General features: G+C 47.5%; 1 protein-coding gene across 4 annotated transcripts in view; it reads right to left on the bottom strand.

Moving 5' to 3' along the window:
* SPATS1 (spermatogenesis associated serine rich 1) overlaps window positions 1–3,126 on the bottom strand; it is a 32,711-nt gene extending 29,585 nt beyond the window's left edge. For all 4 annotated transcript variants that reach the window (XM_047859074.1, XM_047859072.1, XM_047859073.1 and 1 more), the window contains exons 1-2: window positions 3,036–3,126; window positions 2,573–2,707 (exon numbers count right to left, since the gene is read on the bottom strand). In XM_047859074.1, coding sequence (XP_047715030.1) covers window positions 2,573–2,699 — 127 coding nt within the window. In that variant the 5' untranslated portion in view covers window positions 2,700–2,707; window positions 3,036–3,126. The remainder of the gene's footprint in view (window positions 1–2,572; window positions 2,708–3,035) is intronic.
* Between the last annotated feature and the right edge of the window lie 12,867 nt (window positions 3,127–15,993).

Raw genomic sequence — 15,993 nt, 5'->3', positions numbered from 1 at the left:
CATATGTAAGCTCTGAGTTATTACAGCATTTACTGATAATAATTTTTGCCCCTGGATTTTAACAGTGGTTGCCTTTTCATAGCATGTAAACATTCTAATTGTATATTTGCCACTAGAGGACTTACGAGTTCACCAAAGCAAGAACTGGTTGCTATGGATGGCATTACAAAACAAACACTGTTGTTTTGGGGGTTTTTTTAGGGGCAAAATTTAAATATATTATATAACCCTGAGCAGCAAGCAGTGAAATCACATGTACAAATTTAGCATATTTCCTTGTTTGCTTAAGAAGCTTTGTGTTGGCAACTCTCTGGAAAGTGGCCCGTGGCTGCTTTGAAAGGGAAAGCTTATCTGACAGGCAAGCATAGGAAGAGCGGTCTCTCTTCTAAACAGGCAAAGGGCACATCCTCCAAATCCAGCTTACTACAGGATCTTCCCAGAAGTAACTCAGCCTCTACAGCCTGGAGACACTTAAACGTGGCCTCTGGCTGCCTCTCCACGTGTCCTCCAGTAGAAGAGGCTGGAATTGCAAGTCTGACCCCTTCTGTTCTGACACTGATGCTCGCCTTGTGTAAAGGTAACATCCAGTTACTTCAAGTAAGTCAATTACCTCCCCAGCCCAGCTCCCAACACCTGCCCCCCCCCCTCCCTCTAGCTCACTAGTTTGAGATGATACAAAGAAGCTAAGGCACATGCTTCTTGAAAATGTCATCATTTAGCATGATAATTGTTATTCAAATTCAATGTCCAGGAAGCCATAAGATGGGAAATTCTAACAAGTTGCCAAAACACAGTGATATAAGAAAAGATGATTCAACAGAAGGGACCGAGAGAAGGTTCTGGCGACTAGAAAGAAATTTAGGGGGAAATAGAGAGTTTAGAAGAAAGTCTGTTTCTTTGGTGCCATCTGTGGAATCCACGCTAATTATTTCCATTTCTTTAGGCAGGAATAACACCTTACATAACCAAGGAACTTTCACATACTTGTCATCACAGCTGATTTACACAATAGCATGGTCTGGCAGGGAGAAAATGATACATCAAGCCAAGTTAGCTTAATGTGGTTACCTTTTAACCACTCAGTTTCTCACCCCTGCTTATCTGCTCCACAAACAACCTAAGGGTCTAGGACTGTGGTTTTTAACCCTTCGGATCACAGACTCCCCTGGAAAGTAATGAAAACAACGCCCCCCCCCCCCGCTGGAAAAATGCATATACACCCACAGTTTTGTATTCATGGTCAACTGGTTTGTGGAGCTCCTTCCTTCCCTGGACTCCATGTGAAGCTGAGTTCAGATATGGTCTCCTGAACGGACACACCTACATAGCAGGAAAGGAAGTCATGACTCTCTGGTTAATGTGGTCTGGGGATCTCAGAGTCTGGTGCTCCTCCAGTACCCCTAACTCAGAAACATGAACCCCCTCTCCCCCACCTTTAAAACAGCAGCTCCCTCTGCTACCTGAGCTCTACATGGGAACTGCAGAAAAGCCTAGAGCTTAAAGTTAGAATCCCCAAACCTTTTTCTCTTGCTGACCTAGCCACATTGGGCACTCTGGGTTCCAACTCCTGCTCTTCTGGTCCCTGCTTACAGATGCATATGGTAAGTCATACCTCCCCGCTCTCTGTGCACTTGTGAAGGAGAACGAGGAGACAGAAGATCTGTAATACAAAGGGCCGAGGACCAAGCTATGATCTGATGGGGCACAGACAGAACATTCTACAACATGCCCTGTTTCCAGCATTCAGGCCACTCACCTATAAAGGCCAACCTAGGCATACACTCATTCCAAGGTTTTCTGAGAGACTGTGGCTGTTCTGCTTCATGATTCTGTTCTCTAGAGGCAGTGTGCCCCCCAAACGTCCTCCTCAGCCTTCAGAACCAATTAAGGAGCCACTATCCATCGTTGTAATTTAAGCCTTTCCTTAAAATGTTCATACTTTTTGCCCGAGCTGCCCATCCAATAAATAGTGCCACAAATCTAGTAATATTTGAGCAAAGAAAAAATTGAAGGACACAGGTTTGGGGGGCCAGAAGACTGTGGTTAATCCTCAGATTTACCATTTATTGACCGTAGCACTGGGCAGGTCAAAACTCTGGCTCCCCCGACCCTTTATTTTTTTTATTTATTTATCTTGAGATTGAGAGAGAAAGAGTGAGTACACAAGCGGAGGAGGGGCAGAGAGTGAGGAGAGAATCCGAAGCAGGCCCAAGCCCCATGTGGGACTTGATCCCATAATGGTGAGATCATAAACTGAGCCAAAATCAGGAGTCTGACGTTCAATGGACTGAGCCACCCAGGCGCCCCTGGCTCTCTTTACTCATTAGTAATATTCCTCTGGGCTGTTATGAGATCCAAGAACTTAATTTGTGATTATCTCTGCTTTGAGCTGCTTTCCGCTTCATCAGATCTTGGGTTAAAAGAGACATAAGCTACTTTTCAAAGACTACTTTTTATATGCCCGCAAACTGGCCTCCCCGTACACTTGAAGTGGTTTGAACTTCCCGGCTCTGGTATACTTGGATCTGGCGACCAAATCCACACCCAGCCCTTCTGATTTCTTCAACTCAACTGTATCTCTTCTCCATCGTGGTCATGCCAGGGTCTCCTTCCTCTTGAACCTTCTCCAGCTCTCTGCTGCAGGTCGCTCTGGAGATGGAGGGGAGAGAACAGTCCCGGGGACCTTTTGCAGGGTACATGGACTCATCTATGCATGTGTTGATTTTAAGTACGAAAAGCAACCCGGAGACAAAGAAAAGACCTTTGTAAGAAAGGCATCAAAGAAAGCCAAGAGAAAGTCCACAAGCCATTGAAAGTCAAAGAGGGCAGGGGTGGCATCTTAATCAGAACTTCCCTCCCGCCCCCTCCTCGGGCTTTTCTCAGGTCGGGATGCCCCCGGGGTTCCCGTGGGTTCTCTCCGCCGCCCACACTCGCTGCCCCGCCCGCCCAAGGTGCTCCTTCCCTTTCCACCTCCGGGTCTTCCACCCCTTCCCCCAGCGGAAGCCTCCTGGGGCGAGGCTGCGAGATCAACGCACCCACTGGCAGCCGAACTGCCACTGCCGGGCGCCGGGCGGGCGAGGAACCGGAGCGGAGGGCCGGAGGGCCGCGGGGCCACCTGCTTCTCCCGCGGAGCCGCGTCCGGGGGTTGCCTGGACACCGGCCGCAGCCGCGCGCGCGGCCGCGCTGCGTCCCGCCAGGCGCGCTCCCGGTCCTCCTGCCTCCGCGTCCGGGGCGCTCCCGCCCTCCTCAGGCGCCGGGGTCCCCCGAAGGGCACGGCTACTGGCCCCGGCTAGTGGGGGTGGCGCCATCAAGGGCCGCCGGAAAAGCTGCTCAGTGTTTCTGGATTTTTTTTTTTTTTTTTTTTTTCTTAAGAGTTGTGGGTTTTCTCCAGGCAGATGTCATTATTGGAACCGTAGCCTCTGGTGGCAGTGAAGGATGGGCCGTCCACAAAGCCTGCAGATGCCTGTTCATAATTGGCACTGATTAGGCAGGATCACCTACCACTTTTCTGGGCCAGGCGCCCTGCTGGATGTTATCTTCCCTAAGCAGCTGCATTTTTCAAAATAGAAAGCCGAATTTGAGCAAGGACTTGCTCAAGGTCACCCAAAAAACTAGGATTCATTTCCAAGGTTCCTCACTCCAAATCGACCACTCTTTCCATCATACCAATTCCAATGTATCTCTAATTCTTTCCAGCATCTAACTAATCTTGCATGGAAAATTGTTCTCCAAGTCTGGCTTACGTCCCTCAATTCAAATTCAGACCTAGTTTCTCCCTTGGTGAAGTGGAGGGAAAAATTAGACCATGTTTTTATTTTTGATAACAGTTTTTTTCCGATTATAAAAGAAGTCAGTGTAGAAATCTTGGAAAACATAGAAAGGTAGTGTTGATACCCAGGATCCCACAATCCTAAGTCACTTCTTCTGCATATCGATTGCTAGATAGCAAACCATCCCCAAACTCTGTGGCTTTAAACAACCATCATCACGATTGTTAAACCCTGATTCTGGGGGTTGGCTAGGCTAACCCTTCATGTGTGGGGGTGTCTCATGCAGTTGCAGTCAGAAGGTAGCTGGAGCTTTCTCATTCATATGTCCGGTGACTTGTGCGGGCCATCAGCGGGGACCTCCGCTGGGGCTTTGGTGTACATTTCTAGCAGGTTCTATAGTGAGGTCAATGGGAGTGGCCTGGTCTTTAGCCCCCAATCTCCCACTCTGACGTGCAGGACCCCATTTTGTGTTCACTGACTGGGATCAGCTCTGAGAAGGGACAACCGACAGAAGGCAGGATGGTGGTTTAAGAAGGTTACAGGCAGAGAGGGTCCCTGCTGGTTCTCCCTTGGCTCAGGTGCCTCCTGTGACCGCCCCCCCCCCCCGACCCTTGACAGCAGCTGGGGCAGCTCTAAGAATTAGGTGCTCAGCGATTCAGAAAAAACTAGACGGCAGACTGGGAATAGTATCAAATAAATTCTACCCTGTCCCTTTTGGCCAAGGCCAAACGAAAAATGCCTAAGAAATCTAATCCTAGCAAGATGGCATTATCTGATGGCTGAGCGGTGAGGGACATTGGTAAAAAGCCTCTTGTGTTTGGTAAGCCTCAGGAGTTGCAAGCTAAATTGGGGAGGAGGTCTTAAACACTACCTCTCCGCCCAACAGGATTGCAAGCAGCCCATAGAGGGGAGCCTCTCCCAATGTCAAGAAAACGTCACCGCAAACCCTCATTGAACATGCTTATCCCGTAAGCACACAGCAGAGGGCAGTGTAAACCAGGCCATGGAAAATACAAAGCACCGGAGAATCTTGACTGCTGCCTTCAGGCTGAGGCATTCCAGGGCCTCAGACAAAGAGGGCGCTGAGAGAATGGGGGCTGAGTGGATTAGTGACACACAGTCGCCTTCCAAAACCTTCAGTGGTAGGCAAGGGGGGGCCTGGCAAAGATGAGAGAGAGAGAGAGAGAGAGAGAGAGAACGCGCATTAATTGCCTCAGAACCTGCTAACACTACCAGCACCCAAATCCTCAAAGAGCCTCACCATCAGTTCAGGTCAGGAAACAACTCCAAGCACCTTCTATGTGTCAGGCACTGTGCCAGGGGCAGGGGGTTCAAAGGTGAGTAAAACCCAGCCCCTTCCCCAGGTGAGTGCCTATGATATGCCAATCCCTTTGCATTCATTATCTCATTTAATCCCTACGATAATGAAGTGCCATAAAAACCATCCCCATCTTACAGTTGAGGAAAGACAGACTCAAGGGGGTGAACTTCTAGTCCAATTAGCCAGCCAGGCTATCGCCATTCCCATCGTAGGCTGCCAAACTGCCCGGGAGAGGTCCGGGGTGATGCTTGTCCCCAGAAGCACAAAAATCCCCTTGGCCTGGATATCAGAGTAAGATAAATAAATGAGTAAGATTTTAAAATATATATAACATTTACAATGTATGAAACAGACGCACAGAATAAGGACACCGGCAAATGGAGTGCAAGGTCTGTTCTCTATAGATTCAGAAGGAAGAAGGCTGGATTTGATGGGGCTGTTGGGGGAATTGCTTGAATACCAGGTTTGACCCAACATGGAATGATCCCTGCGGATCCCTCTGTGGAAGAAGGCGGCAGAAGCAGTGTATCCTCATATCCTCCCTGGGCCCCTCCGGGTCAACTCTCCACCCTGCTCTGCTTCCAGAGGCTGATCTGTATGGAAAGAATTCCCCAGCTCCCTCAGGAGGCAATGGACCAAAGGAAAAAGAGGGACAGAGGGAGGGTGGGAGGGAGCTGTGCACCTCTGGGCAAGCTACTCATCCTTTGTGAGACTCAGTTTCCCCATCTGTAAAGGGGGATAATAATAGTGCCCAGCCCAAAAGGTAATTGAGAGGATTCATGAATAAATACATGTAAAGCACTTAGCTTAGCACTCACCATACCCATGCACTTGGTAAGAAGCCAATAAGCGGGCACTTTTGTGAAGAGCCTTTCCTTCTGTGACTGATTTCTATAATGAAATACAAACTCAAATCCGATGCAAGAGGAACTGAACAGCATTTGGCCTGTTCTCTTGGGGAAGGAGAGAGGAGAGAAAACAATAGAAGCGATTTTCATTGTTGCGGGTTGTTGAAAAGTTAGAGGCCTTTGGGGAGAGAGAAAGGTCATCCCCCTTACTCTGCTCACCCTAAGCTCCATAAAGAGGGCTGCTAAATCCCCGTGTGTCCCTGCTCAGGTATTGAACAGGACCAAGGACAAAGAGCCTCCGGAAGGATAGACTGTTGGAAGCAAATGCCTTCTGGGGCAGATGGGCTCTTCTGCTCAAACTCTAAGAAACATGTAACACTGGCTGGGCAGGGAGCCCGCTGATCTGGGAAATTCTTCCCTGGAAAAGGAGCATACAAGACAGATCTAGAGCAATCATAGGCAGCAGATTAGGAAAAGAAATGCAAGTTCGTGTTTAGAGAACAGTCTAGCCAAAAATCCCCCCGCTGAAGTTGTGATAAAGGTCATCGGAACCTTTTTATAAACCAGAGGTGCGACAGAGGGGTCACCCAGCTCTCGGTGGAAGAGCCAACTAGAAAATGATGCTGCCCACAGCCCACGCCGGTGGTAAGATGGGGCATCCTACTGACCTCTGCCATCTGCTTCTTCAGGTCTATCTCCACCTTTTTCCCCCCTACAAGCTTAAGAAAAATAGATTTCCCTGAGAAAAAGAGAAACGGGAGAACAAAAGCCAGTGGATCAACTGATGTGGGCTGAAGAATAATAAATGGTGGGAGAACAGCTTTCTGCTCAGAGTATCGCCAGCGAGAGTTCCGGACTTGGTCAGGTGTCATGGACCATTGGGTGGGACTCCTGTCTTTATTCAACATCTAGGCTCAGGAAAACAAGACACGTCAATGCCTTACTGAACACTGGATATCTGTTCTTTTTACAAGATAGCATTGATATTAGTCTATGGAGGGCCTCACTCTGCCCCAGGTACCGCATCACTCTCTCTCACAGCTCAAGACAAGCCCTCAGGTAGGTCATTACTATTTCCATTATCTCTAAATGTCAGTCTGGAGAGATTAAATAGCCTCCCCAAGGTCACAAGACCTTACAGACCCCAGCTCACACCAGGCACTTGCGCTTTGGAGGGCCGGTTCCCTGCTTAAAGTTAGGGCGCATCCCAGCTAGTGGTGCTAATACTCCCTTCAGGGGAGTCCTCAGATCTCACATGCCCCGCCTTCCCATTATTGCAACCATGAGCCCAGATAGACCCTAAAATTGGAAGTCTAAACCTTCCTAGGAATCAAACTTCTACTCCCTGGAAACCTCTCAGACAACATTGAACAATGACACCAGAAAGGTCCAGGGCTCACCAAAGGCACAGAGGGACTGTGTGTGTGTGTGTGCGTGTGTGCGTGTGTGCACACGCGGCTCCTGCCCATCCCAACACCTAAAGGAGCTGCCGCCATAGTACTCCTTGCCTCTCATCTTCTCCTTATTCTTCTTGGGGGCCCCTTTTCCACTTGCTCTTTGTTCAGAGCCACCATCACTTCCTTCCTTCCTCCCTTATGCGTCCATCAGCCGTCTACTTCACTTACTCTTTTACTCCCTGCTTCTGCATTGTGGTCTTTGTATTAGTCATCTATTGCCATAATAATGCTCTGTAACAAACTTCCCCAAAATGTTGCAGCCTACGACCAGCATATATTTAATAACTCATGAGTTTAGAAGCCAACCAGGTCAATATACTTTAAGCTGCAGATCAGCCTGGCTCCAGGGTGTAGGTCAGGTTTGCTCCCCGAGATTTGTCTCATTCTCCTGGGTTCAGAAGCTCCATCATGCATGTTGATCTCATGTCAAATGGCATGAGCACAAGAGGGCTGAATGAAATGGCACATTGTCACTTCCTCCCATATTCTGTGGGCCAAAGCAAGTTACACAGGAAAGCCTAAGATCTCTGAAGGGAGGACATAAACTCCATCCACACCGGTGGGGGAATAACACAAAGTCACATGGCACAGGGCGTGGCTGTGTACTCTTTTTTTAAGTTTATTTGTATATTTTGAGAGAGGGGGAGCAAGCGTGAGCAGGGGAGGAGGCAGAGAGAGAGGGAGACAAGATCCCAAGCACAGAGCCCGACTCGGGGTTCTGTCTCACAAACCGTAAGATCATGACCTGAGCCAAAATCAAGAGTTGGACGCTTCACCAACTGAGCCACCCAGGTGTCCTAGTCCTTGTTACTTTAAAGTGGAAGGATGGGGCACCTGGGTGGCTCAGTCGGGCTCAGGTCGTGATCTCGCAGTCTGTGAGTTCAAGCCCCGCATACGGCTCTGTGCTAACAGCTCAGAGCCTCGAGCCTGTTTCAGATTCTGTGTCTCCCTTTCTCTCTGACCCTCCCCCATTCATACTCTGTCTCTGTCTCAAAAATAAATAAATGTTAAAAAAAAATTTTTAAATAAATAAAGTGGAAGGAGGCTCAGTCATTTAAGCGTCCGGCTTCAGCTCAGGTCATGATCTCATAGTTCGTGAGTTCGAGCCCTGTGTCGGGCTCTGTGCTGACAGCTCAGAGCCTGGAACCTGCTTTGGATTCTGTGCCTCCCTCTCTCTCTCTGCCCCTCCCCTGCTTGTTCTGTGTCTCTTTCTCTCAAAAATAAATAAAAACATTAAACATTTTCTTTGAAAAAAAATACAGTGGAGGGAAACACCTTCTCTTCTGTCTTCTCCAACTCCTATGACAAAATCATGATCCACTTTTCTGATGCCTGGACTGCTCACTGGGTTTGCTCTATGGGGCTTTGAACAGAGTAAGGCCTCACCTGCAGGACTACCCATTTCCTCCAAACCAACCGTCCTCACGATTCTCATGCTTTGGAATAAGGTATGGACACGTCCTCCCAACACACATCGATCTTTTTCAAATTTCTATTCTCCTTTTTCATTTTCCAGAAACACTCCAAACCGGATGTGCCTTCCTCTCAGATGAAACAGGCCTCTAAAAGTTCCAGATGTTCCTTGCTCAGCTACACAGGATTCAGATTTAGGAAAGGAATCAGGGCAAGAAAGAAGCAGAACTGCATACTCGACACATTTTTCTTCTAAGCAGAGGCTCTTGAATACAAACCCTTCGTAGTTAGGAAGCGTTTCAGAGCAGAGGAAGAAGAGAAATTCAGAAATCAGAAATTCAGAAATCAAAATTCAGAAATGGCTTCGATTTATTCTAAGAGGTGGCATTCAAACCACCACCGAGCACTTAACCGAATCCACTTAAGGAGGAAGGAATTCACTTATTACTGTGCTGGGCAAGAGAAGTTAACTGGGAAGCTGGCGTCTCCTGTAACTCACACTGGAGACCGTGGTCTGCCACTGAAACAGTAGCCACAGAGCAGTTTCTCCTGGTGATGACAGCAATGGGAGAAAAATCTACAAGAACAGTCTTCAGGGCACCCTGGCTGGTTGGGGACTGTCATCACACAGCTGGACATTAATAAATTCACACCAAGTAGAAAGAAATGAGAGGCACATTGTGTCTGATCTCAGAGTCTCGGCCAGTCCACTTTATATCAAAAACCCATGGCCTGGGCACTTGGGTGGCTCAGTTGGTTGAGCATCTGACTTTGGCTCAGGTCATGATCTCTTGCGTTCAAGTCCCACATCGGGTTGTTTGGGATCCTCTGTCCCCCTCTCTCTCTGCCCCTCCCCTGCTCTCTCTCTCTCTCTCTCTCAAAAATAAACGTTAAAAAAAGAACTAAAAAAAAAAGTCATGGCCATGTAGGTGGTCCCCAGAGGAATCCAATGCATAGAGACTGAAAATAGAATGGTGGTTACCAGGAACTGGGGGAGGAGAAAAGCAGAGTTAGTGTTCAGTGGGGACAGAGTTTCAGTGGAGAGTGATGGAAATGTCATGGACAGTTGCACACCACCGCAGCTATACTGACTGAATGTCGCTGAATCGTATGCCAAGAACAGTTGAAACGGTAAGTACATCGTATCTTTTTTACGGTAAAAATAAATTAATTTTTTTTTCAACGTTTATTTATTTTTGGGACAGAGAGAGACAGAGCATGAACGGGGGAGGGGCAGAGAGAGAGGGAGACACAGAATCGGAAACAGGCTCCAGGCTCTGAGCCATCAGCCCAGAGCCCGACGCGGGGCTCAAACTCACAGACCGCGAGATCGTGACCTGGCTGAAGTCGGACGCTTAACCAAATGCGCCACCCAGGCACCCCTACGATAAAAATAAATTAAGAAAAAAATGTTTTAATGTTTTTGTTTATTTTCGAGAGAAAGAGACACAGAGCAAGCAGGAGAGGGGCAGAGAGAGAGAGAGAGAGAGGCGGGGGGAGACACAGAATCCAAAGCAGGCTCCACGCCCTGAGCTGTCAGCACAAAGCCTGACGAGGGGCTTGAACTCGCGAACTGTGAGCGCCAAAGTCAGACGCTCAACCGACTGAGCCACCCAGGTGCCCCTACAATAAAAATGAATTTTGGGAGGGGGGCGCCTGGGTGGCTCACTCGGTTAAGCGTCCGACGTCAGCTGGGGTCATGACTTCGCAGTCTGTGGGTTCGAGCCCTGTGTAGGGCTCCGTGCTGACGGCTCAGAGCCTGGAACCTGCTTCGGATTCTACGTCTCCCTCTATCTCTGCTCCTCCCGTGCTCGCCCTCTGTCTCTCTCGTTATCAAAACTAAATAAACATTAAAAAAAAATTTTTTTAATGAATTTTTAAGGCCCATGACTATTGGAAAATCCATCCAGCCATCCACCTAAATGCGCTTTTTGGCCCCTATAGTTCAATGACAAGGTTTCTTTTTTGTAAAGTAATTTTTTCTAACTTTTTTAATGTATTTATTTTTGAGAGAGACAAAAGGACAGAGAGAAAGGGAGACACAGAATCCGAAGCAAGCTCCAGGCTCCGAGCTATCAGCACAGAGCCCGACGTGGGAATCGAACCCACAAACCATGAGATCGTGACCCCAGCTGAAGTCGGACGCTTAACCGACTGAGCCACCCAGGTGCCCCCCAATGACAAGGTTTCAAATGGTGGAGAAATAGGGGCGCCTGGGTGGCGCAGTCGGTTAGGCGTCCGACTTCAGCCAGGTCACGATCTCGCGGTCCGTGAGTTCGAGCCCCGCGTCGGGCTCTGGGCTGATGGCTCAGAGCCTGGAGCCTGTTTCCGATTCTGTGTCTCCCTCTCTCTCTGCCCCTCCCCCGTTCATGCTCTGTCTCTCTCTGTCCCAAAAATAAATAAAAAACATTGAAAAAAAAAATTCAAATGGTGGAGAAATAAATGTGAGGACAAGGACACAGATAAGTACTGTGAAGAAAGTGAAGCCAGGTAGGGGACGGAGAGGCAGGGCTTGGGACCCAGATCTTGCCAACGAGCTTATAGATGTCACGCTCTCTCCTAAGAACATCAGGAAGCAATCTTATACTTTCTTGGTTTGGGTTTGTTTTGTTTTGCAGGGAGAGATGAGATTAAAATTCAAGTGCTTTGTGCAATGTGCCAAAGAGTTACTGCTCAATACATTTATCTATTATATAAAAGAGGACAATGTTCATTCAGAGCAAATAGAAGCCTTCTCATTTATAATTGAAATTTATCATTTCAGCAAAATTCAAGGGCTTTTATCTGCCTATTTTATTGATTTTATTTTTAGGATCTTTTTTCATCCAGCCACAGTTTTGCATGAAAAACAAATGTGGTAAGTCTTTGTTAGAAGTCAAAGAAAAACATTTGTATGTGTATATATACATATACATATGTATATATGTAGGTGTGTACATGTATATATACACATGTATATGTGTGCACACATATAGGGGGGACAATTTACCTTAAAATCAAATTTAAGCAATTTTTACAAATTTTTTTATTTACAAAAACTTTTTTAATGTTTATTTATTTTTGAGAGAGAGAGAGAGAGAGAGAGAGAAAGAGCGAGTGGGGTAGGGGCAGAAAGAGCCAGAGACGCAGAATCCAAAGCAGGCTCCAGGCTCTGAGCTGTCAGCCCAGAGCTCGATGCGGGGCTTGAACCCACGAACTGTGCGATCATGACCTGAGCCCAAGTCAGAGGCTTAACCAACTGAGCCACCCAGGCACCCCGAAGCAATTTTTTTAACTTTTTTTTTTTTTTTTTTAATTTTGGCTTTGACTTAAGGCCCAGCTAAAATCAGACCCAGGTCTTAACTTTGGGAACTAAAGAGGTAAGCAAAAATTTGGGGTGAGACCCCAAGGAAGCCAGCCTCGAACCTCAGTTCAGGGAAAGACAGCTCTTGACTGCTCTTCTCTACCTTTCCTAGCTTCTCCTCTGTGCTCTGCAGCTCAGCCCTCTACCCCAACTCCCACAGTCTGGATGCTTCCCCTGAGTTAAAACTGTCTGGGGAAAAGAAAATGTCAAGTGTCTTTCAGGCATCGATATTTCTGCAAGTCTGCTCCAAAGTAATTAATTACTGTTCCTTCTCAGTCTGCCAAGTGCCATCTAATACCTTCGATTGATCATTCCCTGTAGTCCCTTGCTGCAGTAAGGGTAACATCATCATCCACAGAACTGACAACCAGAATTAAATAATTTACCCGTTATCTATCAGCCTGTCGTCGAGGACGAGACAATGAGCCAACTCGTGCTTTTGTGAGCACAGATTCAATTTCAGAGGCTCCCGGCCACTCCTTCAGCTTTTCCCACTGCTTAACAATGAAAGAACAGATGCTATTTGCTAAAGACCCTTCTGATTCCTGGATGATATATCCCAGGTAATGTCTGCTTACCCACATCCCAAGAGGGTACATTGCTCACCCTAAAGTTTGCTGGATTCTGTCTCATGCATGGGAAGATCTTGGAATAAGAAAGAAAGGAGAAAGACAGAAATTCGAAATGTTCATTTCATCAGTTATATTTCTCAAGGCAGGAAAGCCTCTGAACGGGCTTTTCAGCTCGGGCTTTCATAAGACACAAATACCCCGCTTTTTAAGGGGAACTTAACACTGCCAGGAGCTAGAACATGGCCAGCATGATTCTGCTTAGCCTTGGGACTTGGCTGGGATGTCCCCACACACCCCCTACCCCACTATTGGGTCCCTGAGGGCACCTAGTAGCCATGCCATAAATATTTGTGGGACTGAACTGAATTTATATCCTCTCCATATTACATCAACCAAGTGGAGTACAACTCCTTTTTCTGCCAGCATTTGGAAAATTCCTGGGGATGCTTCCAAATAAGTAAAGTTGCCCCTGTTGGGCCTTAAACCTTGTCATTGAACTCTTTCTAAAATGCTTTGGATATTTTCTTGATTTGTTACCAAAATACAGCAAACATACTGTAACCTTTCCTTGATGTCCTGGGTGTATGCGCTGGCTTATGAGTTTGGCTGCTCTAAGAGTGAGATTTAAAATAGCTTCAACAGGGGCACCTGGGTGGCTCAGTCGGTTAAGCGTCTGACTTCGGCTCAGGTCATGATCTCGCGGTTCGAGAGTTGGAGCCCCACATCGGGCTCTGTGCTGACAGTGTGGAAGTCTGCTTGGGATTCTGTCTCTCTCCCTCCCTCTCTGCTCCTACCCCGCTCATTCTGTCTCTCTCTCTCTCTCTTTCTCTCCCTCTCTCTATAAATAAATAGATGAATAAATAAATAGATAAATAAATAAACTTAAAAAATGGATTAAACGGAAAATTGCTTCTCTTGCCTGGAACAACACGGGAATGACTAGCACAGGGCGCCCATGTCGACTCCGTAGGATCAGAGTGAAGCTGTTTTCATCCCTTGCTGTTATCCCTGGGGGTTTCCCTTGCCCCTAAGACTGCATCCCAGCCAGTGGACAGGAAAAGGCAGAGGGCAGAGCTTGTGTGACCAGGCACATCTCACTTCTCCAAGTTCAGGGACCACTCGACCATACTTAGCGGTAAGAGAGACTCAGCAGCTGCAGTCCGTGGAAAATTTGGGGGGTCCTATTACCAAGAGAGAGAAAATGGGAACTTGAACACTGGGGAGAGCTTACAGCGTCTGCCACAGACTCTGTAACTATCCTGTGCTTTGGTGGTTCCCTCGAGGACCCAGGAACTATCCCTGGGACTATCCTGTGGATATATCCCAGGAACTATCCTGTGCTTTGGTGGTTCCCGCAAGGACAGCTGAAATGTGCAGGACTGACTCCCAGCAAGGGCCCAGACCGCTCAGGTTTGTGGGTTCTTCTCCTCCATCACCACGAGGCTATCTCTTGATTAAACGGAATATGCTCGCTTCTAGCGGCCCCACTTCCTAAGGTGCCCAACGCCAGAAAACCAACTTCCGAAGCTTTTTAGGATGACACATTTTAAACGCACGCAAGCGGGCATGCAAACACACGCTCAGACAGGAAGTCAGGAGAGGTGGTTAACAAGATATGTTCAGGGGCGCCTGGGTGGCTCAGTCGATTAAGCGTCCGACTTCAGCTCAGGTCACGATCTCGCGGTCCGTGAGTTCGAGCCCCGCGTCAGGCTCTGGGCTGATGGCTCAGAGCCTGGAGCCTGCCTCCGATTCTGTGTCTCCCTCTCTCTCTGCCCCTCCCCCGTTCATGCTCTGTCTCTCTCTGTCTCAAAAATAAATAAAACGTTAAAAAAAATTTTTTTTAATAAATAAATAAATAAATAAAAAAGATAGGTTCGGCAACCAGTCGGCCTAGGTTCAAATTCCCTCTCCGTCACGCACTGTCCTGTATGTCCGTGAGCAAGTTACTTAACCTCTCTCAGTTTCTTCATCCGTAAAATGGGAATAATAATAGCAATTTATCTCATTGGGTTGGAAGGATTAACTAAGTTATTACATATAAAGCATGTTCCCTGGTACGTTGTAAGCACCCAATTTTTCATGTTTATTTATTTTTTTAATTAAAAAAATTTTTTAACATTTATTCCTTTTTTGAGACACAGAGAGACAGTGTGGGTGGGAGAAGGACAGAGAGAGAGGGAGACACAGAATCTGAAGCAGGCTCCAGGCTCTGAGCTGTCAGCACAGAGCCTGATGCGGGGCTCGAACTCACGGACCGTGAGATCGTGACCTGAGCGAAGTCGGACGCTCAACCGACTGAGCCACCCAGGCGCCCCAGGAAAGCAATTATTATTAACATAAATAAGTTAGATTCCACAGGCTCTGAGTGAGGGTGGGAAAGACCCTCCTCCCTTGAACTGAGTTTTTGAGCTTTATGGCAGGACTTGTCACTGCTCAGGGGACCATTTTCCTCACTCCCACACTCTGGGCTGTGTCCCAGACAGTTAAAGCTGCTAGAAGCCAGAGAAATGGCGTGTCAATGGAGACAGGAATCAGTTTGAATTTTGATATGTTTTATCTCACTCGCATCCTGATGCATTTTTAATAGCATCTCAAAGACAACGGAGTAAGCTGATAGCAAATGAAAATTGCATTAATGTTAGGATTCCTAATTCTGTGTTTAGCTTTCCATTCTCCAGACATCCTTACAGACAGAGGCCCCATTTCCAGAAGGGATAATGGAAGTCTGTGTTCTAATCTATTCAATACTTTTTGCGGAAGGGCTTCTCATCAGAAGTCTCTAGACCAAAGCCAGAGTGACTCTCTCTCCATTCCTAAAAGCTCAAACGACAAGAAGGGAGCCACAGGGAAATAAGATACCCTTGACAAGTGGGCAGATTTGATTCCCAGGAACTAAACATCACATAATGTCTGCTTCTGTAGCGTGTGCTCTGAAAGACACTATTTTGCATCCCCCAAACTCCATGAAGGCCGGGGCCTGCCCAAATATCTTTGTGAAAGGAGAAAGATGTGATGACAAACATACCTGTAGAATAAACAAACAAAATTAAAAAAAAAAAAAACGAAGACGGGGCGCCTGGGTGGCGCAGTCGGTTAAGCGTCCGACTTCAGCCAGGTCACGATCTCGCGGTCCGTGAGTTCGAGCCCGGCGTCCGGCTCTGGGCTGATGGCTCAGAGCCTGGAGCCTGTTTCCGATTCTGTGTCTCCCTCTCTCTCTGCCCCTCCCCCGTTTATGCTCTGTCTCTCTCTGTCCCAAAATAAATAAATAA

This window comes from Prionailurus viverrinus, chromosome B2, assembly GCF_022837055.1.
Source record: "Prionailurus viverrinus isolate Anna chromosome B2, UM_Priviv_1.0, whole genome shotgun sequence".
Lineage (NCBI taxonomy): Eukaryota > Metazoa > Chordata > Mammalia > Carnivora > Felidae > Prionailurus > Prionailurus viverrinus.
This window is presented reverse-complemented; position numbering and strand designations above follow the sequence as displayed.